Source organism: Garra rufa, chromosome 18, assembly GCF_049309525.1.
Source record: "Garra rufa chromosome 18, GarRuf1.0, whole genome shotgun sequence".
Classification (NCBI taxonomy): Eukaryota; Metazoa; Chordata; class Actinopteri; order Cypriniformes; family Cyprinidae; genus Garra; species Garra rufa.
In genome coordinates, this window is record NC_133378.1 from 13,650,415 (window position 1) to 13,677,974 (window position 27,560).

The window sequence follows — 27,560 nt, forward strand, 5'->3', positions numbered from 1 at the left end:
AAATAGCATGCTACACTGCTAGAAACTACCCTTAATGAAATTCAATCACTGTTTAGGATGAAGATGCTCCTCTGGTCAGAGATGAAGAGGAGGATTTGTTCATCATTGACCAATCAGCACAGGACTTCCTGGAAGTGAGGAGGGCGGAATATTTAGGCTACAGCAGGCGACTGCAGAGGGAGCGAGAGACACTGTTTGTTCCCAGCATGAGGCCAGGTATTGAAACAGCAACACTCTTCAATTCTTCACCTTAACCCTCCTCCAGCAGGTCAAATAATCAGTGGTTTTCATTTGTCATGCAGTCCCTTCCTCCAGTAAGCTGCCAGAGAACGTGCGTCCCCGTTACCTGGAGGAGGAAGGGTTATATGTGGGAGAGAGGCCACCTGTCTGCCTGACCAATCAGAACATTTTGGAAAACCGAATACTGAAGCAGGCTGAGGTAAAGAAATCATGACTGGGCACAAGCAGAAAATAACTTCTGTTAAAATTATTCTGTATAAACACAAATTTGTTTACAATTTCTGTTGTCTTTAATGTGAGGGTTTGTGATTTCTGCAGGGAAGGAAGTGGTTTGGAGACGATGGGCGTATTATTGCTCTGCCTGATCCCATCAAAGAGTCCTCCTCCAGACCGCCTCTCTTCCACCTTGAGGATGAGCTGGACCCAGCGCTGCAGACTGTCTACAGAAAGGTCAGAGATCTAATTATACATTTAGTGTATTTTTGAAACACACAAAGATTTTCATATTCTGATAGAAATGATCTTTTACATAAAGGGACAATATTTGACACCTTAAAATGATTTCCAGGGACATTCTTACCCTTATCAGATGTACAGTGCCTTAAGTAGTAGGACTGGGTATCGATTCAGATGTTTCGATTCGATTTCGATTTTCAAGTTCTTAATTCGATTCGATTTCGATTCTCGATTCGACATTCGATTTCGATTCCTGATCTGATAATATGAATGAATATATATTTAATACAAATCTTACATTCATAAAAAAAATTCACAGTGAACATAAGATTACAAATGGTTAATTAATAAAAGGAAATAAAGAGCCACAAACCTGTATATAAACACTCAGGGCTCTACGCTTGTTTTTATTGTGAGGAGCACTTGTGCAAAATCTTAGGAGCACATTCTAAACAGTAATCCAAAAATCTAACAAAAAATTTAGAGAGAATACAGAAACATTAAAGATTTACGTAACTGCTAGCAGGTGGCGGCAATGAGCATCATTCATTTGATTCGTTCGAACTGATGGTTCGTTCAGGAATAAAGCGAGTGACTGTTTTTATGAATGGGAAATTGAATCATTTCACTAGATTCGTTTAAAATGCGCGTTCATTCAACGAAACACCGCTGTGTTTGAATGGAGATGTAGAAATGGAGCAAAATCAGGCATTCAGTAAATTTTTCGGCGCAAATGCGAGTGAAATGGTCGCACTGTAGAGCCCTTAATTTTAAGTACACATGGGTACTTGGGTTAGGCTGCCGGGGTACTAGAATCTGCACGTCTGGGTGATGTCTTGTCAAATGACTCTGCAGATTTGTAGTGTTACTACAGCAATTCACCTCAGAATTACAAATCAAGCATATAGCTGTGTTCTTGTCCACTGTATCTTTATCTTGCTTGCAAAATGTGAAATGCTTCCATACCTCTGACTTTTTATGTGAAGGTGATTGATATCGGGAACGCACCTGAATCCGCCATTTTAAGCAATGAATGAATAACGTTACGTCTCCGTTGTAACAGTGCAAGGTAAATAAGGGGATGACACCTAGTGGATTAGACTAGTAATAAGATTAACATTAATCTTATGTTTAATGCTTGTGTAAATAAATATAGAAAAAAATGATACGTGGCCTTTGAGAATCGACTGCATTTTAAAAAACGATACATCGAAAAATCAATTTTTTTGCCCAGCCCTATTGAGTAGTATTCATACCCCTTAATTTTTTTCACATTTTGTTATGTTGCTGCTTTATGTTAAACTGAAAGGAAGTGACGTGAGGCCAAGTATGGTGACCCATACTAGGAATTTGTGCTCTGCATTTAACCCATCCAAGTGCGCACACACAGTAGTGAACACACACACCGTGAACACACACCCGGAGCAGTGGGCAGCCATTGCTGTGGCGCCCGGGGAGCAGTTGGGGGATCGGTGCCTTGCTCAAGGGACTCACCTCAGTCGTGGTATTGAGGGTGGAGAGGGTGCTGTACATTCACTCCCCCCACCTACAATCCCTGCCGGACCTGAGACTCGAACCTGCAACCTTTGGGTTACAAGTCCGACTCTCTAACCATTAGGCCACGGCTGCATAACACACACAGTTTCACCCAATCTTATGTTAATCTTGAGTACCTATAGAGTAGTACTGCATCGTTCATATCTCCAAAAAGTCTTTAGTTTTATCATATTTACAAAGAGAAGATACAGCTTTACGATTCTCTCTGAAAACAGCTGAGCTCCTTGGAGGCGCACCGTGGGCGGAGCTAAAGATTGATGAGCACTCGCGTGCCGATTGCCAACAAAACACAGACATTTGATGCCGTTTCACTTACCATCTGCAGTTCTGAATCATGACTGGGATCTTTTATAGCTGGGACCGCTCTATCTTTCAGTATCAAACGATGTGGAAATCTGGATAAACGATGTCGAACTAGGCCTTTTTTTTAATAAAATGTTCGTCAAAACACAAACCTGCAAAACTCTGTTTCTGCCCTGGAAAAAGAAACCACATCTACTGTTTTTGGTGAATTTACACTCCATGCACCATAATGACAAAGCAAAAACAGAACTGTCACAACTTTATAAATTTTACTTTATAAGTACATTGCATAAGTATTCACCCTTAACTTAGTACTTAGCTGAAGCGCCTTTACAGCCTAAAGTCTTTTTAGGTATGATGCAACATGATTTGCAAATCAAAATTTAGCGGTTATCTGCCATTCTTCGTCTCACTTCTTAACCTCTCAAGCTCGATCGGCTTGGATGGGGTCTGGCAGACATTTTCAGGTTTCTCCAGAAATGTTTGATTGGTTTCAAGCCCAGGTTCAGGCTTGGCCACTCAAGGACATTCACAGAGTTGTCTATAAGCCACTCTTGCTGTGTGCTTAGATAAATCTTCTGCCTAGTCTAAGGTTCTGAATGCTCTGGACTGGGGTTTCATTAAGACTATCTCAATATTTTGGTGCATTTAGCTTTTCTTCTGCTCTTATGAGTCCCTCAGTTTCCAGCACACTTTACTTTTGGGATGCTACTGTACAGGTGATGAGCAGTGCCTGGTTTCCTTCAAACATGATGCTTGGAATTGAGGTTTATCAGACCAGAGAATCTTGTTTCTTACAGTCTTAGTTGCTTTAGTGTTTTTTTTGCAAATTTCAAGTGTGTTTTTATGTGTTACTGAGGAGAGGATTGAGTTTTGCCACACCACCATAAAGACTGGATTGGTAAAATGTTGCAGTGATGTTTGCCCTTTTGTGGATTTCTCCCATCTGCTTATATGGTCATGGAGCTCAACTACTGTAGAGTGACAATCAGCTTCCTGGTCACAGCTCTAGCCAAGGCCCTTCTCCATCAATTACTCAGTTTGGCCAAGAGGCCAGCTCTAGGAAGAGTTGTGGTTGTTTCAAACTTCTTCCACAAAGGGCAACACTACATGCCTCTGTAAACCTTTAATGCAGCAGATTTTTTTTCTGAACTATTCCCCAAATGTGTGGCTTGATGCAATCCTGTCTCTGAGCTCTACAGTTTTATTTAACCTCAGATCTTGGTTTTTGCTCTGATTTGCATTTTCAGCTGTTAGACCTTTTATTAAGATGTGTGTGCCTTTCCATACCCATTCAACTGTCCCAGATAAGGGTATGAATATTTATGCAATGGAAGCATTTAGGCTTTTAATTTTTAATACATTAACAAATATGTTAAAAACTTTTTTTTTTTTTTTGCTTTGCCGTTATGCTGTATGGAGTGTATATTGATGTGGAAAAAAAGTAATTTAAAGTTTAACATAAGGCAGCAACAAAACAACGTGAAAGATTTAAGGTATATGAATACTTTCACAAGGCACAAGGCAAACAAAACCACATACAGGGGCTTTTTCTGCCCCTAAAATCTTGATTTTGGGGTCAATCTCAAAGCATTCTAATAGGCAACATGACACGGTGAAAGTAGGAAAAGTGAGTGACAACTTCATAATGTGATACCATCATTAAAACAGTTTTTATGATAGAGTCATAGCCCCTACATATAGCTCACAGTGAAAACGTGACCCTTATCCAAGTTCCCAGGCTGATACAATGATTTCTTTTTAAAGAATAACTAGTTTTTGCCAGATTAGGTTTTGCAAGACTTGTGGAGTTCACGTGAAACATGAGTCACATCAAATGCACTGGTTTTACATAAAATGCTCATGGAAACCCTGTATATACACTAAATTGCCAAAAGTATTGGGACACCCCCTTCTAATTAACAGGTTTGACTACTTTAGTAATTACCATGAGTACAAATCGTAATGTCTAAGCATATAACACAATTCTAGGGAATTGTGTGCTTCTAATTTTATAGCAACAGATTGGACAGGACCCTTTTCTATTCAAACCTGACAATGTCTCTGTATAAGGCAAGGTTCAAAAAGACATGTTTGATTCAGTCAGTGTAGAAGAACTTGACTGGTCTGCAGAAAGCAAAGTCCTAATCCCAACTGAACACCTCTGGTGTGACTTCAAATGCAGACCTTGAGCCAAAAACTCATCACCAAACACCAATGACTTGTACATATGGGTACAGTCATTTTAGACACTTACAAAACTGGTGCAACAGAGATGGAAATACAATTTTTAAATACATGAATTATGTTTTCATCTTTGTTGCCACAGTTTTAGAAGTACCTTTTTCTGTTGTAAACAAGGGGGTGTCCCAATACCTTTGTCCATATAGTGTATGTACAAGTCATTGGTGTTTGGTGATTAGTTTTGGCTCAAGGTCTGCATTTAAAGTCACACCAGAGGTGTTCTGCTAAGATTGGGACTTTGCTTTATGCAGAACAGTCAAGTTCTTCCACACTGACTGAATCAATCATTTCTCTATGAACCTTGCCTTATACACAAAGGGATTGTCATTTTAGAATAGAAAGGGTCCTGTCCCAACTGTTGCTATTAAATTAAAAGCACACAATTTCCTTAGAACATCGTTATATGCTTAAACATTAAGATTTGTAATAGAAATTACCAAAGTAGTCAAACCTGTTTAGTAGAAAGGGAGTGTCCCAATACTTTTGGCAATATAGTGTATCTTTTAGCTTGAAAACATTTCACAGAAATGAAAAAAAAAATCTCATAGCAAGTTCTTGGAAATTTCATAGTTAAAGAGGTCATCGGATATCCATTTTCCACAAATTCATATGATTCTTTAGGGTCTTAATGAAAAGTCTATAATATACTTTGGTTAAAAATTCTCAATAGTAGTGTAAAAGTCAATATCAGCTCTGCAAAATATCAGCTCATTTTATTGCATGGGCCCTTTAAATGCAAATGAGTTCTGCTCGCCCCGCCCCTCTCTGCTGAGGGATTACCAGCTGTAATGTTTACTTTAGCCGTATTTTACCGCGTTTAGCTGCATTTACTGTGTTTATCGGCAAAACTTGCCAACAAGCACATTAAGAAAGGCCATTTGCAAAGATGCATAAACAACCCTTATACTCACTTCTGCTGTGGGTGAAGCTGCACAAAGGGATTGTCATTTGATTGATTGAATGATTCACATGAACATAGATGCATATGTACAGTCGTGGCCAAAAGTTTTGAGAATTACATAAATATTGGAAATTGGAAAGGTTGCTGCTAAAGTTTTTATAATAGCAATTTGCATATACTCCAGAATGTTATGAAGACTGATCAGATGAATTGCATAGTCCTTCTTTGCCATGAAAATTAACTTAATCCCGAAAAAAAAAACTTTCCACTGCATTGCTGTCATTAAAGGACCTGCTGAGATCATTTCAGTAATCGTCTTGTTACATGATGTTCACACATTGATGTTCAAACAACATGTAAAAGTTAGTTTTGCATCCGATGACCCCTTTAATAATAATTCTGCTCAGCTCTGAAACATTTCATGTGCTCTTTCTGGGTGAAAACCTGTCTTTGTCTAAAACACATCAGGCCACCAACTCTCAGCTCTTTATGCTGTTGAATGCTAAAATGCAATCCTGTTATGATTACTAGAACTTTTTGGTGTCTTATCCTCCATGCATCCTGTTTCCAGGCAATATGAACTGCCAATAATATTTGTGGAGATGAGAGGTGTGAGAACGGAGATGGGATCCAGATGTGTGATGTTGTCACGGGTTGTGCTGTGAGACAGGGCAGTGAGGTCACATGTGCCTGTCACGCCTTACACAACTCAAAATAGGAGATATGTAATAGACGTCATAATACACGCACATACAATAGAAAAATAGCACACCCATTCAGCCATGTGTGTTTAATAAATCTTAGAGGTATTAGTGTGTTATGAATGCTGCATGCCAGTAAAAGTGAACCAGAAGATGTGCACACTATTAAATTGCTCACAGACATGTGGAACCAATTGACGCTAAGTGCTTTGGTAATGCAATCCATTAGAACATAAAAGAGTGAAAATGAGAAACATAGATGACACTAGGAGCACACGGCTGATGAAAATTTGAGAAAACTGAAGTATACAGAGTACTTAAAGGATTACTTTACTTTCAGAACAAAAATTTACAGATAATGTACTCACCCCCTTATCATCCAAGACGTTCATGTCTTTCTTTCGTCAGTCGTAAAGAAATTATGGTTTTTGAGGAAAAAAAAAATCAGGATCTCCATATGTATGGTGCCCCCAAGTTTGAACTTCCAAAATGCAGTTTAAACGCAGCTTCAAAGAATGGTCTTATCTAGTGAAACAATTGGTTATTTTCAAAACAAATTGACAATTTATATACTGTTTAACCTCAAATGCTTGTCTTGTCTCGTCTCTGCAATGTGTATGTGTAGTCTGTGTGTGATCCGGGTCAATGCAGTTAGGGTATGTTGGAAAACTCCCATCTCGTTTTCATCTTTAACTTTAAAATCGTCCTACATTGCTGCAGAAGTACCTACCCAGTGTTTACAAAGTGAAAATACAAAGAAGATCAAACGCCCTTTACAAAAAAAAGGTAAAACAGCATTTTAGGATGGTTTTGAAGTTGAAGACGAAAACGTGATGGGAGTTTTTGGACATACCCTAACTGTATTGACCCGGATTACACAGACTACGCATGCACATCCTAGAGACGAGACAAGATGAGCATTTGAGGTTAAAAAGTATATAAATTGTCAATTTGTTTTGAAAATAACGGATCATTTCGCTAGGTAAGACTCTTCTTCCTTGGCTGGGGTTGTTTAGGGCCCTTTGAAGCAGCGTTTAAACTGCATTTTGGAAGTTCAAGCTTGGGGGCATTATATGGAGAGAAAGCCGGAAAACATAATTTCTTTACAACTGATGAAAAAAAAGACATGAACATCTTGGATAACAAGGGGGTGAGTAGTATATTATCTGTAAATGACTATTCTGGAAGTGAACTATTATGCTTTTTGACTTTTTGTTTGTATGTTTGGGCATAAAAAACATCTACAAAGTTACAAATCTCAAAGTCAAACTCCAAAGGGAGATATTTAGTTTTTGAAAAAATCCCTTTTCAAGAACTACAAGGAATGGCTCCTTTGGACTACAGCATTTGTTTTCCAGATGCTATGATGTCACAACACGTGCCATTAGAATATCATTTAAATAAATACCGCCTACGGAAATTTGAATCATTGGTGAGTGGGGAGGGACGAGGTGGGGCATTCGTCTAACTTTAGCCGTGTAGCATGGACAGGTGCTTCTGGGACACTTCAGCGTGCCGCAGGGCGCCTGGTATAAACGCGAGCATTGAATAAAGTGCCCGCAAACTGCTCCCATAGCCGTGCTGGAGCCGCACCGTTGACGTGTGTGGTATAGAGGGTCAAAACACATGCGGAGCCACGGCTGATGTAAACACAAGCATTGACTAGAGTGACGGACATCGGTGGTCGCTTCGGAGCTGCACCGTAGACGTGTCCAGTGTGTGGTAAGATTTTTTCATCATACAGTGTAGATAGCTTTACTAGCTTTATGCTGGAGCTGGTTTCAGGCATGTAAATAATTAAATAAATTAGCACAATAATGATAATATCATGTGTCTCGAAGGCTGACTATAGGACCAACACTGCTGTAGCTTATTATTTACTCACCCTCCATGCATCCTAGGTTTATATGACTTCCTTCGTTCAGACGAATGCAATCAGAGTTATATTAAAAATAATCCTGGTACTCCCAAGCTTTAGAACGGAATAGACTGAATGGCATAGACAAGTGTTTCTCTCCATCAGTCCAAAACAAGTTGATCCATAATAAAAACTGCCTCACATGGCTCCATGAGGGGTTAGTAAAAGCCTCCTTTTGTAATCCGATGTGCTTTTGTAGGAAAAATATTCATATTTAAAATGTGAGAATCACTTTAATCTAGCTTACGCAGTTGTACATGGAGCTTTCTGCTTGTGAAGGGGCGTGGCAGGATTGAAATGCTGTCTAAGCTGTTTGCCAATCGCAAGGCAGTGGGATTGCTAACCAATCACAACACATTTAGTTTTTCAGAAAGCGGAGCTTCATCAAACCCGGAACTAATCGAGCCAATCGAGTAATAATGTAAATTATCTGAAAAATAATGCGTCAAACCACCAAGCATGAGAGCATGTTCTTGTGCACCCCCAAAAGAAAATAAAGACTTTGTAAAAGAGCATAATAGGGCGCCTTTACAGTATGCTGCACAATGAGAATTAATGAAATGGTGTTTTCCACTGTTTGCACTATCACAGGCTCTGAAGTCGAAGCATGTGAACCTCTACATAGCTGGAATGGGCGACCCTCAAGCAGACTACCAGCTGGATGTAGATGTATCCGGCCTCATCTTCTCCCATCATCCTCTCTTCAGTCGTGAACATGTGTTGGCAGCCCGTCTCGCCCAGCTCTACGATCAGCACCTGACCAGACAGCACAAGAACCTCACACGACTCCTAACTGATAAGGTAACCCAGAAGAGTGCTATCAAAACCAATCTGTTCTCAACTTATTGTTCTTTAGACTTATGCTCAGTGTGTGTGTAGTTAAACAGCTTGAGGAACACAATTCATAATATGCTGGAGCTTCACAGAGGAGAGGCTCTGAGTCAGGTGTCCCAGCAGAGGATAGCGGAGTACAAACAGGAAGTGAGGTAAGACATTTCCAATCACCTCTATCTATTATATTTATGTTTAATTGTTTCATCGCATTTAAAGAAGTTGTTCACTTCCAGAACAAAAATGTACAGATAATGTACTCACCCCCTTGTCATCCAAGATGTTCATATCTTTCATTCTTCAGTCGTAAATAAATTGTTTTTTTAAAGAAAACATTTCAGGATTTCTCTCCATATAATGGACTTCTATGGTGCCGCCGAGTTTGAAACTTCCAAAATGCAGTTTAAATACAGCTTCAAAGTGCTCTAAACAATCCCAGCCGAGAAAGAAGGGTCTTACCTAGCGGAATGATTGGTTATTTTCTAAAAAACAGGGTGTCCGCGGGTCTTAAATAACGTTTTCCTGATAAAAGGCCTTAAAAGACTTATTTAAAAGTCTTAAATTCAGATTTGATGAGTCTTGAATATTTTTGGTCACATTACCACCAAAATATCTTAAGTCTGACGGACCTAATGACTGTTTACAATCATTGGACAGACTTTGTTCTATACAGTTTTGTTCTATTTTACGAATGAAAATAGTTCAAAACAAGGATCAAAGCAGAAGCATAGCACATTCTCTAAGCAACACTGAGTAGTGTTTTGCTACTAAATGATTCAGTTTTGAAGAAATCAGTTAAATGAATCACTCAATGACATACTCATTAAGGGACTTACCGCCACCTACTGGTGGTTTAGTATGTTTAAAAGTATGCATTTTCCCCACGACATTTCTCAAAGTCAACTTTATTGTCAATTCTGCCACATGTACAGGACATACAGAGAATTGAAATTGCGTTACTCTCAGACCCATGGTGCATACAAGTAACATTAATACAAAAGTAACATTAATACAAACAGTAACATTAAATACAAAGGTAGAATTTAAAAAATACGAATAAATACAAATAAACATATAATATATAAAATGAAAAATAGAGCTTGTAAATGTGTAAAAGTGTCAGAGCAGTCTTGTAACTGTCTTATGAGTAGTGTGAGGTAGTTGGCAGACCAATGCTGCACAAAGTGACTGGTGCAGGTCAGTGTGTGTGTGTGTGTGTGTTTGTGTGTGTGTGTGTGTGTGTGTGTGTGTGTGTGTGTGTGTGTGTGTGTCAGAGTTCAGAAAGTTTGTGGGGCAGAAGAGGGGAAGTGGGGGCAGAGTAGGGAGAAAGTTGTGCTTCCTGACAGCCTGAAGGATGAAGCTGTCCTTCAGTCTGCTGGTCCTGGCCTGGAGACTCCGCAGTCTCCTCCCTGATGGCAGCAGGCTGAAGAAGCTTTGCATTGTGTGGGTGGGATCCGCTGCTATGCAGAGGGCTTTTTTGGTGAGACGTGTGCTGTAGATGTCTTGGAGGGAGGGGAGAGGGACACCAATGATCCTCTCAGCTGCTCTCACTATGCGTTGGAGAGGTTTTTTTTTTTTTTTCTAAAAGGTATATTCATAAATGTATTTAAAACATGAATCTCATAACATAATTTATTGCAGTTTTATGTTGCAGTGTAAATTATTTAATCTGACTGGTAACAGCCCTATAAAACGTATTAATAAACTGTAATAATTTGACATTATAAGGTGACGCATACATATCAAAAGTTGTAAAAAATGGGCCTTTGTAAAGGTCTAAAAATGCAGATTTAAGTATGTAAAAGCTGATAGAACTATTGCTTCAGAATAAATGGTTTAGACCACCAAAATCTTGGTGATGTGGTACATTTGTGGGGATATTTTGTTTTCTTTTTACATTTGAAATTTAGTTTTCTTTTTACATTAAACACAATAAATATTACATTTGTGACCCTGGACCACAAAACCAGTCTTAAGTTGCTGGGGTATATTTGTAGCAATAGCCAAAAAATACATTGTATGGGTCAAAATGATTGATTTTTCTTTTATGCCAAATATCATTAGGAAATTGAGTAAAGATCATGTTCCATGAATATTTTTTGCAAAATTCCTTCTATAAATATATCAAAATGTAATTTTTGATTAGTAATATGCATTGCTAAGAACTTAATTTGGAGAACTTTAAAGGTGATTTTCTCAGTATTTAGATTTTTTTGCACCCTCAGATTCCAGATCTTTAAAAGATGTATCTCGGCCAAATATTGTCCTGTCCTAACAAACCATATATCAATAGAAAGCTTATTTATTGAACTTTCATATGATGCATACATCTCAGTTTTGTAAAATTTAACCTTATGACTGGTTTTGTGGTCCAGGGTCACATTTATGTATGTAATATAATGTGTATTTCCATTACAGGTTTAGGTCTTAAATTTCACATAATGTGGTATTAAAAAGATCTTAAAAAATCTTAAATTTCATTTGTTAATATCTGTAGAAACCCTGTAAAAATAATTGACAATTTATATACTTTTTAACCTCAAATGCTCTTCTTGTCTAGCTCTGCGTGGACTCATAATCAGTTAGGGTAGGTCAAAAAAACTCCCAACTCATTTTCTCCTCCAACTTCAAAATCGCCCTACACCGCTGTTTCACCTTTTTTTTGTAAAGAGTGTTTGACCTTCTTAGTATGTTCACTTTGTAAACACTGGGTCGGTACTTCTGCAGCGATGTATCATGATTTTAAAGTTGGAGGAGAAAATAAGATGGGAGTTTTTCAACATACCCTAACTGTCTTGAACCGGAATACACAAAGACAAGCGTTTGAGGTTAAAAAGTATATAAATTGTATATCATTTTTTTTTTGGAAAAAAAACTAATTTTTTCGCTAGATAAGACTCTTCTTCCTCGTCTCGGATCATTTAGAGCCCTTTGAAGTTGTGTTTAAACTATATTTTAGAAACTCGGGGGCATCATAGAAGTCCATTATATGGAGAGAAGTCCTGAAATGTTTTCCTCAATAAACATAATTTCTTGACAACTGAAGAAAGAAAGACATGAACATCTTGGATGACAAGGGGGTGAGTACATTATCTGCACATGTGAACTAGTTAACTACTCCTTTAAATTGATTCTTTGTTTTCTTGTATCGTCAGACACACTCGTCAGTTGCGTGACGTGGAGCAGGAGAAGGACAGAGCTCTTCTCAAAAACATCATCAAAGTGTGGAAGGAGCTCAAAGCTCTGAGAGACTTTCAGAGATTCACCAACACACCCTTCAAACTCTTCATCAGGAGGTACGGCTTCTTTCATATGTGTTGGGCTCTGTGTTTGTGCTTCGTTTTATGAGACGAGTGACTTGTGCAGGGAGAAGGTGGACAGAGAGCAGGACGAGCAGGAGTTTGAGAATGACGTCATGGCGGAGGTGTCTGAGCTGCAGGCCGAGGCAGAGGAAGACTATCAGAGGAAGATGAGTGAATACAGAAGACAACATGAGGAATGGAAATCCTGGAAGAGAAAACAGGTACTACTACACATGAGATGCAGCTACTGTTCATGCATTCATAACCTTGGAGATGTTAAAGGAGAAGTTCACTTCAAGAATAAAAATTTCCTGCTTTCTTCAATCAAAAAGAAATTAAGGTTTTTGAGGAAAACATTCCAGGATTGTTCTCCATATAGTGGATTTCAAAGGTGGCCAACAAGTTGAAAATGCAAACTGCTGTTTCAGTGCAGCTTCAAAAGGCTCTATGTGATTCCAGCAGAGGAATAAGGGTCTTATCTAGTGAGATGATTGGTCATTTTCTAAAAAAACTAACAAACAAAAAAACCACAAATGCTCATCTTGCACTTGCACTGCAATGCACATGCATGTCTTTACGCATTGCATAATCAATTTGGAAAGATCATACGCGGTTAGCTCTTCATCTTTGTACTTTGGTTCAAAAAGGTAGGGTAGTGCGAAAAACTCTGTCTCATTTCCTCCTCCAACATTGTTGTTTTACCTTTTTGTAAAAGCCGTTTGACTTTCTTTGCACGTTCACTTTGTAAACACTGGGTCGGTACTTCCGCATGGCCTTTTCAACATGATTATGTAAAAGCTGAGTTGGAAAAGAAGAGCATTTGTGTTTAAAAACTATATACATTTTTATTGTTTTGAGAAAATGACTGATCGTTTCGCTAGATAAGACCCTTATTCCTCGGCTAGGATCATGTAGAGCCCTTTGAAGTTGCGCTGAAATGTCAGCCTGTTGGCCACCATTGAAGTCCTCTATATGGTGAAAAATCATGTAATGTTTACTTCTGGAAGGGAACTTTTCCTTTAACTACATGTTTCTGACTCCCTTAGAAAGCCTTAAAGAAAAAGCAGAAAAAGAAAAGACAGCAGGAGGAGGAGGAGGAAAGTGAGCAAGAGCTGGGTGAGGAGCCAGAGAAGCCAGAACCTCCAGAAAAGCCAGACATGGGCGACCTAGAAGAGCAAGTGCGGGAGAAGGCTGCCAGGATTTGCAAGAAACCTGGAGAACCGGTTCTGATTCCAGAACTTACTGTCTCTGGGCCTGTTACCCCCAATGAGCAGTGCCCACGGTGAATGACACACACATACACTGATACACTTAATTTGGACCTTCAGGTAGTGAGTGTTAAAAAATTAAATGCTTAAAAGTTGCTCATTTTAAAGGGCTAGTTCACCCAAAAATTAAAATTCTGTCATTAATTACTCACCAAACTTTGAAGACCTTTGGTCATCTTCGGAACACAAGTTAAGATATTTTTGATGAAATCCGAGAGCTTTCTGACCCTGCATAGACAGCAATGCAACTTACACATTCAAAACACAGAAAGGTAGTAAGGACAACGTTAAAATAGTCCATGTGACATCAGTGCTTCAACTGTGATGTTATGAAGCTACAAGAATACTTTTTGTGTGCAAAGGAAACAAAAATAATGACTTTATTCAACAATTTCTTCTCGCGTTGTGATACTCTTTTGACTGTGTGAAAGACTGACACAGAAGAGAAGAAATTGTGGGACGCTTCGGATTGTAGAAAGCGTTTGATTTGACAAAGTTTGATGAGAAGCTGAAGTTTAGGGTGATGTCATCAAAGGCCACCTCCGAGCTGCATCGACACATGCCATGGAAGAGAGAAGTGGGGTGAGCAGTAGCTTATTATCATTTAAAGAGACATGCAACGAATCGCCGTGAACAGAGCTAAAAAGAGGTAAAAAAGGTGTTGTTTTATATGACCGTAGAAAAATTTTAACCAAGGTATGTTACAGACATTTCAGGAATTCCCTAAAGAATCATACCAACTTGAAAAATAGGCATCTAATGTCCCCTTTAATTGCTGCTAGTTCTTTGATGTTGGTTTGGTGGGCCTTTGAAACGTAGGCTCTGGAAACCACATCACACCACTCCGTGGAAACACACTGACTTCTGCGTAGATAAACACTCATATTTTCTGCAGAAAATGTAAAAATGTAGTTTTCGTTTGTCTTTTCTAGTGCTGAGTTTGCTCGTAGAGAAGATGTGGCCAAACGTGCCCTCTTCATCAAAGTCCTGTACAACGATAAAGAAGTTTCCAGAACAGACAGTCGAACCCTCAACATGGATTTCAGAGTTCACTTTGGTCAAATCTTCAACTTGAAGATAGTAAACTGGCCAGAAAGCATCAAACTCCAGGTAAGGTTGCATTATGTCCGCATATTTGCATTGCCATTAGTCTTTACATGTCTGAGACATTCTGGATGTTGTCTCACAGGTGTTTGAGAGTGTCGGCTCGTCCTCCTCCCAGCTGGCTGAGGTGTGTGTGCCTGTTCCTGAATCTTCCGGGCTTACTGGCAGTGCACCGTTTGAGGAGATGGAGTTCAGCAGCAACCAAAGAGTCACATTTAACCACGAGGGGGTCGGCAGTGGTAAACACCTCTTTAAACCATCCTAAACTGATTTTTTTGTGTGTCACAGTCATGAGTCATGAAGTGGAATGATGCAGCCTTCAGGTCGGTTTATATCTTGTTTTTGGTAGGTGTTCCGTTCTCTTTTGAGGCTGACGGCACTAACACGCAGACCCTATTGACGTCAGGGAAGCTCTCCTGCTGCGTGTCATGGGCTGTAGGGGAAGATGACATCCCCCTCGCTCCCCCGTCCAGTCAGCCTGGAGGAGGCATGTACAGGTCAGAAAGCCAAATTGCGATCCAGCCCTCCATTAGTGCATTATTTTCAGAGCTGTGCTGGATAAGATCCACTGTTTTCTCTTTCTTCAGTGGTCTCAGGCAGATGGATGCTATAGCATGTATTGGAGCATCTGGGCTGAACGACATGAAGAAATTGGGGAAGTGGGCGGCTGAGTCTCGCCTTGATCCCAATGACCCCAACAATGCTTCCATCATGCAACTACTCTCGGTACTTTTCCCAGATTTCTCTATACAGTCCTTCACCAGACAAATGTCATTAAAGAAGTTCACTTCCAGAACAAAAATTTACAGATTACAGATGATTTACTCACCCCCTTGTCAACCAAGATGATCATGTCTTTCTTTCTTCAGTCGAAAAGAAAAACATTTCAGGATTTTTTACAGTATCTCACAAAAGTGAGTACACCCCTTGCATTTCAGAAATTAAACTTGGATATATTTTAGAGTAGTCAATGTGCAGCTTGTATAGCAGTATAGATTTACTGTCCTCTGAAAATAACTCAACATACAGCCATTATTGTCAGAATAGCTGGCAACAAAAGTGAGTACACCCTAAGTCAGGGATCACCAAATCTGGACCTCGAGATCCATTTTCCTGCAGAGTTTAGCTCTTACCCTAATCAAACACACCTGAGCATGCTAATCAAGGTCTTCAGGATCATTAGAGAATAACAGGTAGGTGAGTGTGATCAGGGTTGGAGCTAAACTCTGCAGCGCATTGGACCTCCAGGGTAAGATTTGGGGAACCCTGCCCTAAGTGATAACAGCAGTATGTTGTTTAACCATGCAAAGCCATATGTCCTATTCATCATGTTTATGTTTTTGCCTGCTTGACAGGACCATACAAAGTTGTGTGTCTTGTATTAGAGCAGTTAAAATTTAGTGCTTTAAGTACAATTCTCTCATGCTGACCACTGGATGTTCAACATGGCATCTCATGGCAAAGAACTCTCTGAGGATTTGAGAATTAGAATTGTTGCTCTCCACAAAGATGGCCAAGGCTATTAGAGGTTCAGTAACACCCTGAAACTGAGTTACTCTACAGTGTTCAGGGTTATACAGAGGTTTTCCAAGATGGGTTCCATTCGGAACAAGCCTTGCAAGGGTCGATCAACAAAGTTGAGCACTCGTTCTGTGCGTCAGGTTCAAAACCTGTCCTCAAAAAGCAGACGCATGAGTGCTGCCAGTATTGCTTTAAAGGTTGCAGAAGTAGAATGTTAGCTTGTCAGTGCTCAGACCATACATTGCAAACTGCAACAAGTCAGTTTGCATGGGTGTCGTCCCAGAAGGAAGCCTCATCTGAAGCTGGCTCACAAGAAAGCCCGCAAACAGTTTGCTGAAGACAACCAAGACCATGAATTACTGGAACCATGTCCTGTGGTCTGATGAGACTATAAGATAAACTTGTTTGGCTCAGATGGTGTCCAGCATGTGTGGCGATGCCCTGGTGAGGAGTACCAAGAAAATTGTGTCTTGCCTACAGTCCAGCATGGTGGTGGTAGCATCATGTTCTGGGGCTGCATGAGTGCTGCTGGTTCTGGGGAGCTGCAGTTCATTGAGGGAAACATGGAGTCCATTATGTACTGTACATTCTGAAGCAGAACATGATGCCTTCCCTCCAGAAACTAGTCCGAACGGCAGTTTTCCAACATGATAACGACCCCAAACACACCACCAAGACGACAACTGCCTTGCTGAGGAAGCTGAAGTTGAAGGTGATGGGGTGACCAAGTATGTCTCCAGACCTGACAATAAGACAGTAATGGCTGTATGTTGAGTAATTTTCAGGGGACAATAAATCTATACTGCTATACAAGCTGCACATTGACTACTGTAAGATATATCCAAGTTTCATTTCTATAGTATTGTCTCCAGAGGTGTCAAGTAACGAAGTACAAATACTTCGTTACCTTACTTAAGTAGAAATTTTGAGTATCTATACTTTACTGGAGTAATTATTTTTCAGACGACTTTTTACTTCTACTCCTTACATTTTCACGCAATTATCTGTACTTTCTACTCCTTACATTTTAAAAATAGACTCGTTACTCCTATATCTTTTCGGCTAGTTTTCATTCATGTCATCGTTCAAAAAAAAAAAAAAAAAAAACTATCCAGAAAGATAAATTGCGCCATCCACATAGAGTGAATTTGGTTGTGGTTGGATGAGAAGTATAAACATATACCATTCCGACTCCCTATTGGTTTGTACACGATCCATCACACCTGCACGTGACATGACACAAATCACGTCACACTCCTGGCCATCGGGGAGAACCGGGAAACCGGGACATTCCCGGTGGCCCGATCGCCGAAGAGAGGCAGACCTCCCGCACATTATGCGCTATTTTAAATGACATTCGAAACTGCAAATAGTCCAAAAGTGTGACGTGGCGGAATCAGTCACCCGCACAGCGCGATGCAAAGTAATAAATAGCGCAAGTTCAAGTTGCTTGACACATTTAGATTTAACACAGAATTGTGTTTGGCAGTTGTGTGATATGAGAACATTAAAGGTTCTGTAGGTTCTGCTGGGCTGCTGAAAACAGCTGCATGAGGAGGTAAAGTGATAAACGTCAATACATAATTACTGTCATTTTTTTATTAAAAATTTCATAGTTTATTATTATGAATTATTTAAAAAAAACAACCATTGTAAATTTATTCTTGTGACGACATCTTACTAATACTAGTCAGTTAATATCTGGATTTTAAGCAATAATTTCTTTCTTTTAAGTTGTAATTCATTTTAATTGGAGTAAAATGTTAATTCAGTAAGAGCCTGATTAAAGATAAATATCAGTGCCTTATATAAATGAGGTGTTTACTATACATATTAAAGTTCTTAAAGGGACAGTTCACCCAAAAATAAAAAATTTCATTATTTACTCAACATCATGTAATTCCAATCCTGTATGAACTTCTTTCTTCTGTGGAACATAAAGGAAGATACTTTGAGAAATTCAAAAATTGTGTCTATAGAGTAGAAATCAAGGGTGAACAAATATGTTTGGTTACATTCTACAAAATATCTTTTGTGTTCTATAAAAGTAAGTAATTTTTACAGAATTTCTTAGCAATAAAAGTCCTGCATTCTAGCTCAAAATCAATGCTTTACTGCATGCATTTTTATATGACAAAAATGCATTATTAATTTTATAAATTATTAATAAAAGTCGCATTTGAATTCAGTATCTAACATTATTTGATTCTGTCCTGTTTTATTCATTCATTTATTTACTTTAAATAAAGGCCCTGCACTCCAGCAAGGATATAGCCATTGTTCGGGTCATTACTCAAAAAAGATGATTTCTTACAAGTTATTATTTCTCGACTACTTGCTTATTTATCAGACAGGTGCTTTCTCTTCATCCTCTGCAAATGAAGCTATAGTAGGTAGTTTGATAGAAAGACGTTTGAATAAATAATAGTTTGTGATTGACAACGCGATTGACAATGTTGCGATAACAATACTTATAGGCAGCAACTAATCATCATATCTTCCGCTCCATGAAACACGTTAATGCTCAGTAGTACACATTTATGGTTCTTTAATGTAGCCTATTTGCATTGCAATAAAATGCGTTTATTTTCAATGGGCAAATATGCAGCTAAAACAGGTAGCCTAGTTCATTCCAAATTTTTCAACATTAACATTTTAATATAACATAGTCACTATGGCCTTTAGAAATGTTTTTTGGGGAGGTGGGGTAGTGCACAATAGGCCCCTGTGGCGCGGCCTAAGCTTTGGTCCTTAATGGCATTTTTTTCCCTTACATTACTTTTACTTTTTTACTTTAAGTAGTTTTGAAACCAGTACTTTTATACTTTTACTTGAGTAAAAAGCTTGAGTTGATACTTCAACTTCTACAAAAGTCTTTTTAAATCTCACTATCTATACTTCTACTTGAGTAATGAATGTGAATACTTTTGACACCACTGATTGTCTCTTGAGAAGATATACTAAAATGGTTGCTGAAATGTGAGGGGTGTACTCACTTTTGTGAGATACTGTATAGTGGACTTTTCACTAGTTCGCTTTTGCATATAATAAACAGCGTAAAGTTAAGCGTGTTTGGCATGCTGTCCGGGAGAGGGCTCCGAGCTCGGTAGTCATTCCCGAGCCCGGGGCACTCCCCCTGCCCAGGGAGAGGGGTCCGAGCTCGGCCTTTGGCCCGAACCCAATAGCGCTCCCCCCCTGGCTGGAGGTGAGGAGAAAATAAACAGGGGGGGTGGGAGGGATGCTGGAATCAGAGATAGCTGAAGGTAGGACTGCTTGGTTATTTAAAGGGACTGTAGTAATGGGATAGGGAGAGTGATTGGATAGGGAGTGATTGCTGATGATGAATTGGCCGTGTTAATTATCTGCGCGAGCTCCTCCTGAAATTTGTTAATGAAACATCACTTCACTAGTTCGCTTTTGCATATAATAAACAGCGTAAAGTTAAGCGTGTTTGGCATGCTGTCCGGGAGAGGGCTCCGAGCTCGGTAGTCATTCCCGAGCCCGGGGCACTCCCCCTGCCCAGGGAGAGGGGTCCGAGCTCGGCCTTTGGCCCGAACCCAATAGCGCTCCCCCAAAGTGCAAAATAACTGCAGGACAGCAGCCAGGTGGCCCCCCAAAAAGCTTAACTTGAGCTGGAGGGATGCTGGACGATTAGCGGCGGGGAAGCGCGGGAGGAGCTGCTGCGGGCACTGCTAGGGAAGGAAAAGCAAAGAGAACCTTATGTGGGGTGGCAATTAGGGGGAATGAAGAATGGCGTTTTCTTGGGGGTGGGTGCTGCTGTGGCGTAGGGGAAACATGCTAGGTGCTCTAGGATGTGTGGGCTTTGCTGCGCTAAAGGGGACTGAGCGGGGGCTGCCGCGTGAAAGGGGGAATAAGCGGGGCGCTCTAGTCAGAGCGGGCATTGTTGCGGCATGGGGAAATAAGCGGGGCGCTCTAGTCAGAGCGGGCATTGCTGCAGCGTGGGAAAGTAAGCAGGGGCTGCGGCGAGAGCGGTCATTGCGGTGCGTGCGGGCACTGCTGTGGCATGGGGGAATAAGCGGGGCGCTCTAGCAAGAGCGGGCATTGCTGCGGCATGGGGGAATAAGCGGGGCGCTCTAGCGAGAGCGGGCAATGCAGCGGCGTGGGGAAACGAGCAGGGGCTATGGTGAGAGCGGGCATTGCGGTGCGTAAAGGGAATGAGCGGGGCGTTCTAGAATGAGCAGGCGTTGCTGCGGCATGGGGGGAGCGAGCGGGGTGGCTTTAGCATGAGCGGGCGTTGCTGTTCTGTAAGGGGAATAAGCGGGGGCTTGAACAGGAGCCATGCGATGTTGAGCGTGACGGGAAAAGCGGGGCGAGCACTGCTGTGCGTCAGGGGGGCTCCAGCGGGGGCGCGCATTGCTGCGTGTATAGGGGATAAGCGGGGGCTTGAACAGGAGCCATGCGATGTTGAACGTGACGGGAAAAGCGGGGCGAGCACTGCTGTGCGTAAGGGGGGCTCCAGCGGGGGCGCGCATTGCTGCGTGTATAGGGGATAAGCGGGGGCTTGAACAGGAGCCATGCGATGTTGAGCGTGATGGGAAAAGCGGGGCGAGCACTGCTGTGCGTAAGGGGGGCTCCAGCGGGGGCGTGCATTGCTGCGCATATAGGGGGATAAGCGGGGGCTTGAACAGGAGCCATGCGATGTTGAGCGTGACGGGAAAAGCGGGGCGAGCACTGCTGTGCGTAAGGGGGGCTCCAGCGGGGGGCGTGCATTGCTGCGCGTATAGGGGATAAGCGGGGGCTTGAACAGGAGCCATGCGATGTTGAGCGTGACGGGAAAAGCGGGGCGAGCACTGTTGTGCGTAAGGGGGGCTCCAGCGGGGGCGCGCATTGCTGCGCGTAGGGGAATAAGCTGGGGTTTTGACGAAGGCAGGATGTCCCAAGGAAAAGGGACGCCGAGGGGGTGGTTGAAGCGGCTAGAGATGGCGTGGACGGGGGTGGGCTGGCGGTAAAACGGGTTGGCCGATTAGGGTTTGGTGTGTTTCCCTGATAAAAGAGCGATCTGCTCGAATGTAGCTCTTGAAAGCTTCAGATGACCAGCGGCCGAGCGCTTGGATCTGCTGTTGGGAGAGACCTTTTTGGGCGGCTGTAGTTGCTGCGCCTATGCGAAATGAATGGCTGGAGAAGTTGTCTGCTGGGGTACCAGAGAGAAGCAAGACAGACTTCAGGTGCTTTTGGAACCAGAAGCGTGTGGCAGGGCGGTTGGCATCATCAGTAAAGAGGGGGTCAGAGGGGAGGGAGGATTGGGATTTCCTGTGGCAAAGGAAGGCTAGGAGGGTTTGGAATGGTTGGAGGGGAGTTTGGAGGTTAAAAATATAAATGAAATGGCCCTTCTTTATTTGGTCTGTCTTGCTTTGTTTAATAAAGTAAGAGATGGTATCGCCGTCTAGCACGGTTAGGTCGGAGATGGTGGGGTGAATGGCTGGGTTAAAACTGGATGTAATGGCGAGCTCAGAGCATCTGAGGAAACCGAAAAAGCCAGGATGAACATGGCGTCCAGTGTGTGGGCAGTGTGGATGGAATGGTAGCCTTTGCGGAGGGAGGAGATGCATTTGGTCAAAATATTTAAAGTGATAGGTTGTCTGGGGTCTGGGCGGTCGGGCTGGGTTTTTTGGATGCCTTTGATGAGAAGGGAGGTCTGGGAATTAGTTATATGAGGGGAAGGCGAGCCGTGACACAGTTTGTGAAAAAACTGAATACCGCTAAGGTATGCTTTGATGGAGCTAGCTTGGAGGTTTTTATGGGAATTGAGGTGGGAGATAAATGAGGTGACAGTGAGCAGGGATAAAACGGGGAAAGGTAAGCTGTAGGCGGCGTGGAAAGTTTTAAAGCATTTCCACGCTGTGAGGTAGGATTGGAGAGTCCTGAGGGAGACTGCTTGGAGAATGGAGTCGATGGATGCTTCGAGAAGAGGCCTTAGGGGGAGGGTTATGGGAATATCAGTTCTGAATAAGGAGGGACTGGGGTTGGGAGTGGGTCCGCTTCTGGAGCCAGCGATCTGAATTTCTGAAAAACAAAATGAGAGAGAGAGAGTCAGCGATTTGATTCTTTGACCCGGGGATGTGTTTTGCAGTTATGATAAATTGGTCACGAGCTGAAATCCAAATCAAACATCTGAGCAAAGGCATGAGTACGGGGGAGTGGGAACGGCCTTTGTTAATGCAGTGCACGGTAGCTGCGTTGTCGTTTTGGACGACGATGCTGGTGGCGGACCATTCTTTGCCCCATAGGGAAGCTGCGGCCACTAATGGGTAAAGCTCAAATAGTGCTGAGGATGATAGCTGGAGGGGTAAATTTGCCAACTCTGGGGGCCAGGTAGAAGCGAACCAGCGGCCCCGGAGGAAACCTCCAAAGCCGACGGAGAGGGCGGCGTCGGTATATAATTCGATATCAATTGGGGAAGAAACCAAATTGCTGTAAAAGAACGATAGCTGTTCCACTGTTTAAGGAAGGAAATCCATAAGCTGAGCTCCTTGCGGCAAGAATCAGTTATGGAAATGCGGTCCTCAAGGGCGTGGGCGGAGGAGGAGAGGGAGAGGAGATGGGAGATAAAGGGGCGGCCTTGTGGGATGATGCGCATCGCGGTATTTAGATGACCCAGAATGGATAGCAGCTCGCGTTTTGTACAACAACAGTTTGTTAACAAAGTGGAAGCTACTAGAATTGTTCTGTCAATCTTTTCTTTGGGCAGGGAAGCCAGGAATTTTTGGGAATCTAAATTGATGCCCAAAAATTCGATGGAAGTGCTAGGACCCTCGGTTTTGTCTTGGGCGAGGGGAATCCCGAGCTCTGAGAAAAGCTTTGGGATGTCAAGAGGTGTGCGGCTGGGACGGAATCTGGGGGTGAGATGATTAGGAAATCGTCTAAAAGATGAATCAGATAGGGTAAACTGTAATTGTTGGAGAGGATCCAGCAAATTGCCTCCGACGGCGTGTCGAAGATTTTTTTTTTTTTTTTTTTTTTTTTTGGATTGCTTTTGCAACCAAATGTGAGGCGGACGGCGAAATAGAATTCGTTTTTCCAGCAAATGCCAAATAAGTGCCAGAAATCTGGGTGGATGGGCGTAACTTTGAAAGCAGAAGTAATATTGACTTTGGCCAACCAAGCGCCGCAACCTGCTTTAATCAAGGTAGTGGCTTGGTCGACATCGTGATAGTGAAGAGAAAACTCTTCGAGTGGAATGAGGCTGTTAATGCTAAGGAATGGGGAATTATGCGGAGATAAAAGATCAATTATGAGGCGTTTTTGCCTGAGAATTTTCTGGTGGCAACGCCGATGGGGCTGACTCGATAGATGCTAAAGGGAGGAACAGAAAAGGGGCCTATCATGAAATTTGAGTCTATTTCTTTTTAATTAGGCCGTCCACTATTTCGGGTTCGGTGAGAGCGGAGTGGAGATTTGGGCAGATGAGGTTTTGGGAGGGGAGGCTCAGGACGCCGGGGTGGAATCCATGTGTGAGACCTGCTAGTATCTGGGTCCTGATGGAGTTGGAAACTGGGGGAGGTTCCTGCGCTAAAGCGTTTGGCGGGGCTGGAAGGGGTGTGGCTGAGGCCAATGAGAAGGGAGGACGGGCCTGAGGAGGAGGGAAAGTGGCTACCGGGACCGGTAGTGGCGGTAAACCTGAGCTGCAGCCGTCTCCTGGGACGGAAAAGAAGGGGGGAAAGAGAGGGGGAATGGCGTGCGTCGGAGCCTGCGAGGGTAGAGGCATGCTCGCGCTGGGGACGGCTCCTGGGGCGGAGGAAACAGAAGGGAAGAGAGGGGGAATGGGGAGCGCCGGTGCTTGTGGCATGAGCGGGGGAATGCTCGTGCTATGAGCGGAAGGCGGTGCTGCGGGCCATGAGAAGGGGAGAGAAAGGAGGGGCAAGGGTTGCGGACGGGAATCGGCTGCTGGAGTGGGCGAGCTCGTGCTGCTGCGGCGGCTTGTGGAGGCGATGGCCGGCTCTCTGACAGCATGAGCGGCGAGCTCCCGCTTCGAGGATCGAGCGGGATGGGCGTGGCTGGAGACTGCGGTGTCCGGGGCGTGGCCCAAGCTCGGTGACCGCCTTCTGCTGCGTCCTGACGTGGAGTAGGGGGCTCTGCATAAGCGTAAGCTGGCGTCTCGGAGCAGTGTTGTTTTTTGACAACCATCTTAGATTTAGTCTTATGGACTAAAATGCTTGTTAGTTTTAGTCCAATTTTAGTCGACGAAAGCCAAAAAGGTTTTAGTCTAAAAAGGGGAAAAAGTCTTTTAACAAATTAATGTAGGTCGGTAAGTATTTTGCTGTTGGGTAGTGTCACTTGTAAGTTCTGAAAATAGCAGATCTAGTTCAACACAATGTGAGCTTCCGGATCGACTATTTTCACCAATAATTGCAATAAGGAGTGTTTTAAAACATAAAAGACAAACAAGGATGGAATGCTAAAACGGCTTGCCATGCTAGTATGGCAAAGAGTATTTAATGCTAAAACGGCTTGCCATAGCGGCATCAAAACGTTTAAGGTTTTGATTGGCATGCACGATAAGCAGAAATGTCATGCATTTTAAACGTCTGACGGACCACCCGTCTCATCAACGAAAACTCACGCAAGTCTCGTCATGTTTTAGTCATCAACGAGCCATTTTTATCTCGTCATCGGCTCGTTATCCTCATGAAAAGTGGCGTCAACGAAATGATTTCGCCATCGTTGACTAAAACTAAAACAACACTGCTCGGAGTGCGAGCAGCAGCGGTGCGTGAGGGCCTGCGGCCCCGTGATGCAGCGGCGGGCTCGATTAGTGGATCCTGTGGAGCGCTGGTGGCCTGAGCGGCGACCTGGATGAAGGCCGGATGAGCTGCAGGTTTGTCTGTATCAGAGGAATAATCCTCGGAGGACGAGTGAATCTCGGACATGTTGCGGCGATTGGGAGTGCCAATGCTGGAATCAGAGATAGCTGAAGGTAGGACTGCTTGGTTATTTAAAGGGACTGTAGTAATGGGATAGGGAGAGTGATTGGATAGGGAGTGATTGCTGATGATGAATTGGCCGTGTTAATTATCTGCGCGAGCTCCTCCTGAAATTTGTTAATGAAACATCACCTATGGTGCCCCCGAGTTTGAACTTCCAAAATGCAGTTTAAATGCAGCTTCAATACGATCAGTTATTTTCTAAAAAAAAATGACAATTGATGTACTTTTTAACTTCAAAAGCTTGTCTTGTCTAGCTCTGCGTGAACTGTGTATTGCAGTTAAAGACAGTTAGAGTATGTTGAATCCATCTCATTTTCTCCTCCAACTTTAAAATCATCCTACATCGCTGCAGATCCAGTGTGTAAAGATTGAGCATGCAAAGAGGATCAGATGCCCTTTGCAAAAAAAGGTAAAACAGCAATGTAGGACGATTTTGAAGTTGGAGGACAAAATGAGATGGGAGCCTTTTGACCTACTCTAATTGACCCTTCTTCATCGGCTGGGATCATTTTGAGCCATTTGAAGCTGCATTTAAACTGCATTTTGGAAGTTCAAACTAAGGGGCACAATAGAAGTCTGGAAGTTAACTTCTCCTTTAAGTAAGGGATAACGGACCTCCATTGTTGTTTTCCATTGTTTAATTTTAATTTTTTGCCTTATCAAACTAAACCACACCTCTAGTGTATCCAGAAAGGCATCTGCTAATGAGTGTGAGGATTTCTCAAATGTTTAGTTAAATAACTAAAATATGCAGTTTAGTCATTATTAAAAAATGTTTGTCCACTTAACACCACAGTAGAGAATACCAATAAGAATCTGTCTTTTGTCTTTGTGTCTCTCCCTTTTTCTCTGCAGGTGGTGAGTGGTGGAGACGTAGCGGTGTCTGAATATTTCCGCCTAGAGCAGCTTCAGGAGGAGTTTAATTTCTTGACCGATGAGGAGCTGCAGCGCTCTCGCCGCTTCCGTCTCCTGAGGCTGCGGAGTCAGGAGGTGCCGGAGTTCCGTCACTTTAAATGCGTTCCCTCAGTGGAACGGGAAATATCCGAAAAACTGTTCCAGGTGAGATCACTTAACCTCTATTAAAACTGTCTGTGTCCATCAGTGTTGTAACAGACATGCTGAACTTCTGGGAAACAATGATCAGTGCAGACAGCGGGTGTCTTGACTTGATGAATCGCCAATGATTTCAAAATAAAACATGAGACTCTCCAGGCAGGAGTCAACAATTGCACTGCAACACTGAAAAAAAGTAAATTCTTAACATTTATTATAGCACCACCTAGTGTCGAGCAGATTTCTATGCAAGACATTTTCACAGCAAGAAGCCAGGTTTCCAGCAGCTGTAGTGCAACGCAATAATGTTTTTTTTTTCTTTTAAGGAAGTATGTACCAGTAATTATTTCATATGCTTATTAAATATGTGTAAGAATGAACAGCCGTTTTGTGTAATAATCTTGTTTCAGGATTATGAGAAGAGACTAAAGGAGGGCGAGATCATTGATACCAAAGAACACATTGATGCACATCGAGCCCTTGTGGCCAAATATCTGCAAAGAGTGAGTGAAAAGTGAAATTGAGTTATTTTACTTTCTTACTTACACTATCTTTCAAATGTTTGGAGTCTATTGGATGTTTTAAAAATGTTTTTGAAAAAAGTCTCACCTGCTCACCGAGGCTGCATTTATTTGGTCAAGAATACAGTAAAACAGTAATATTGTGACATTTGATGAGTAGTTTGAGAACAAACTTTGAAGTTGGTCTGAGAAAGCCTAGCCTTGAAGTTTAAATGAGTTGTAAAAGCTTTAAGTTTTAAAGTTTAGATAGACAGATCAGATAGATGTTGATGGTACATTGCTAGCTTGAAAATCTAATATAATTAGCATGTTGTTTGCATGATTAACATATTGCAGGCATGTTTCTAGCACTAAAATATGCTTTTATATAAACTGATATAAAAGCTTAAAACCAGCTGATTCAGTGAAAAAAAAACTGTTTAAAACCAGCTAAACCTAGGTGGTTTAGCAAAAAGCCATCCAAAAACAGCTAAAACCAGCTGATTTAGCAAAAAACAAACTGCTAAAACCAAATAATTTAGCAAAACCAACTAAAAACCACCTAAACCAGCCGATTTGAACCAAAAAAATGTTAACAACCAGCTAAGTCCAGCTAAAAAACAGCTGATTTAGCAAAAAAAGATAAAAACCAGCTGATTTAGCAAAAAAACCTGCTAAAACCCAGTTAAAACCAAATAATTTAGCAAAAACACTTA

At 42.0% G+C, this 27,560-nt stretch overlaps 1 protein-coding gene across 1 annotated transcript in view; it reads left to right on the forward strand.

The window, feature by feature from the left end:
- cc2d2a (coiled-coil and C2 domain containing 2A) overlaps positions 1 to 27,560 on the forward strand; it is a 49,952-nt gene that overhangs the window by 2,496 nt on the left and 19,896 nt on the right. Inside the window, exons 4-17 of the mRNA XM_073822651.1 lie at positions 57 to 216; positions 303 to 439; positions 559 to 690; positions 8,912 to 9,121; positions 9,200 to 9,306; positions 12,307 to 12,447; positions 12,518 to 12,674; positions 13,500 to 13,735; positions 14,654 to 14,831; positions 14,911 to 15,064; positions 15,175 to 15,322; positions 15,413 to 15,551; positions 26,147 to 26,350; positions 26,755 to 26,847. Coding sequence (XP_073678752.1) covers positions 57 to 216; positions 303 to 439; positions 559 to 690; positions 8,912 to 9,121; positions 9,200 to 9,306; positions 12,307 to 12,447; positions 12,518 to 12,674; positions 13,500 to 13,735; positions 14,654 to 14,831; positions 14,911 to 15,064; positions 15,175 to 15,322; positions 15,413 to 15,551; positions 26,147 to 26,350; positions 26,755 to 26,847 — 2,196 coding nt within the window. The remainder of the gene's footprint in view (positions 1 to 56; positions 217 to 302; positions 440 to 558; positions 691 to 8,911; positions 9,122 to 9,199; positions 9,307 to 12,306; positions 12,448 to 12,517; positions 12,675 to 13,499; positions 13,736 to 14,653; positions 14,832 to 14,910; positions 15,065 to 15,174; positions 15,323 to 15,412; positions 15,552 to 26,146; positions 26,351 to 26,754; positions 26,848 to 27,560) is intronic.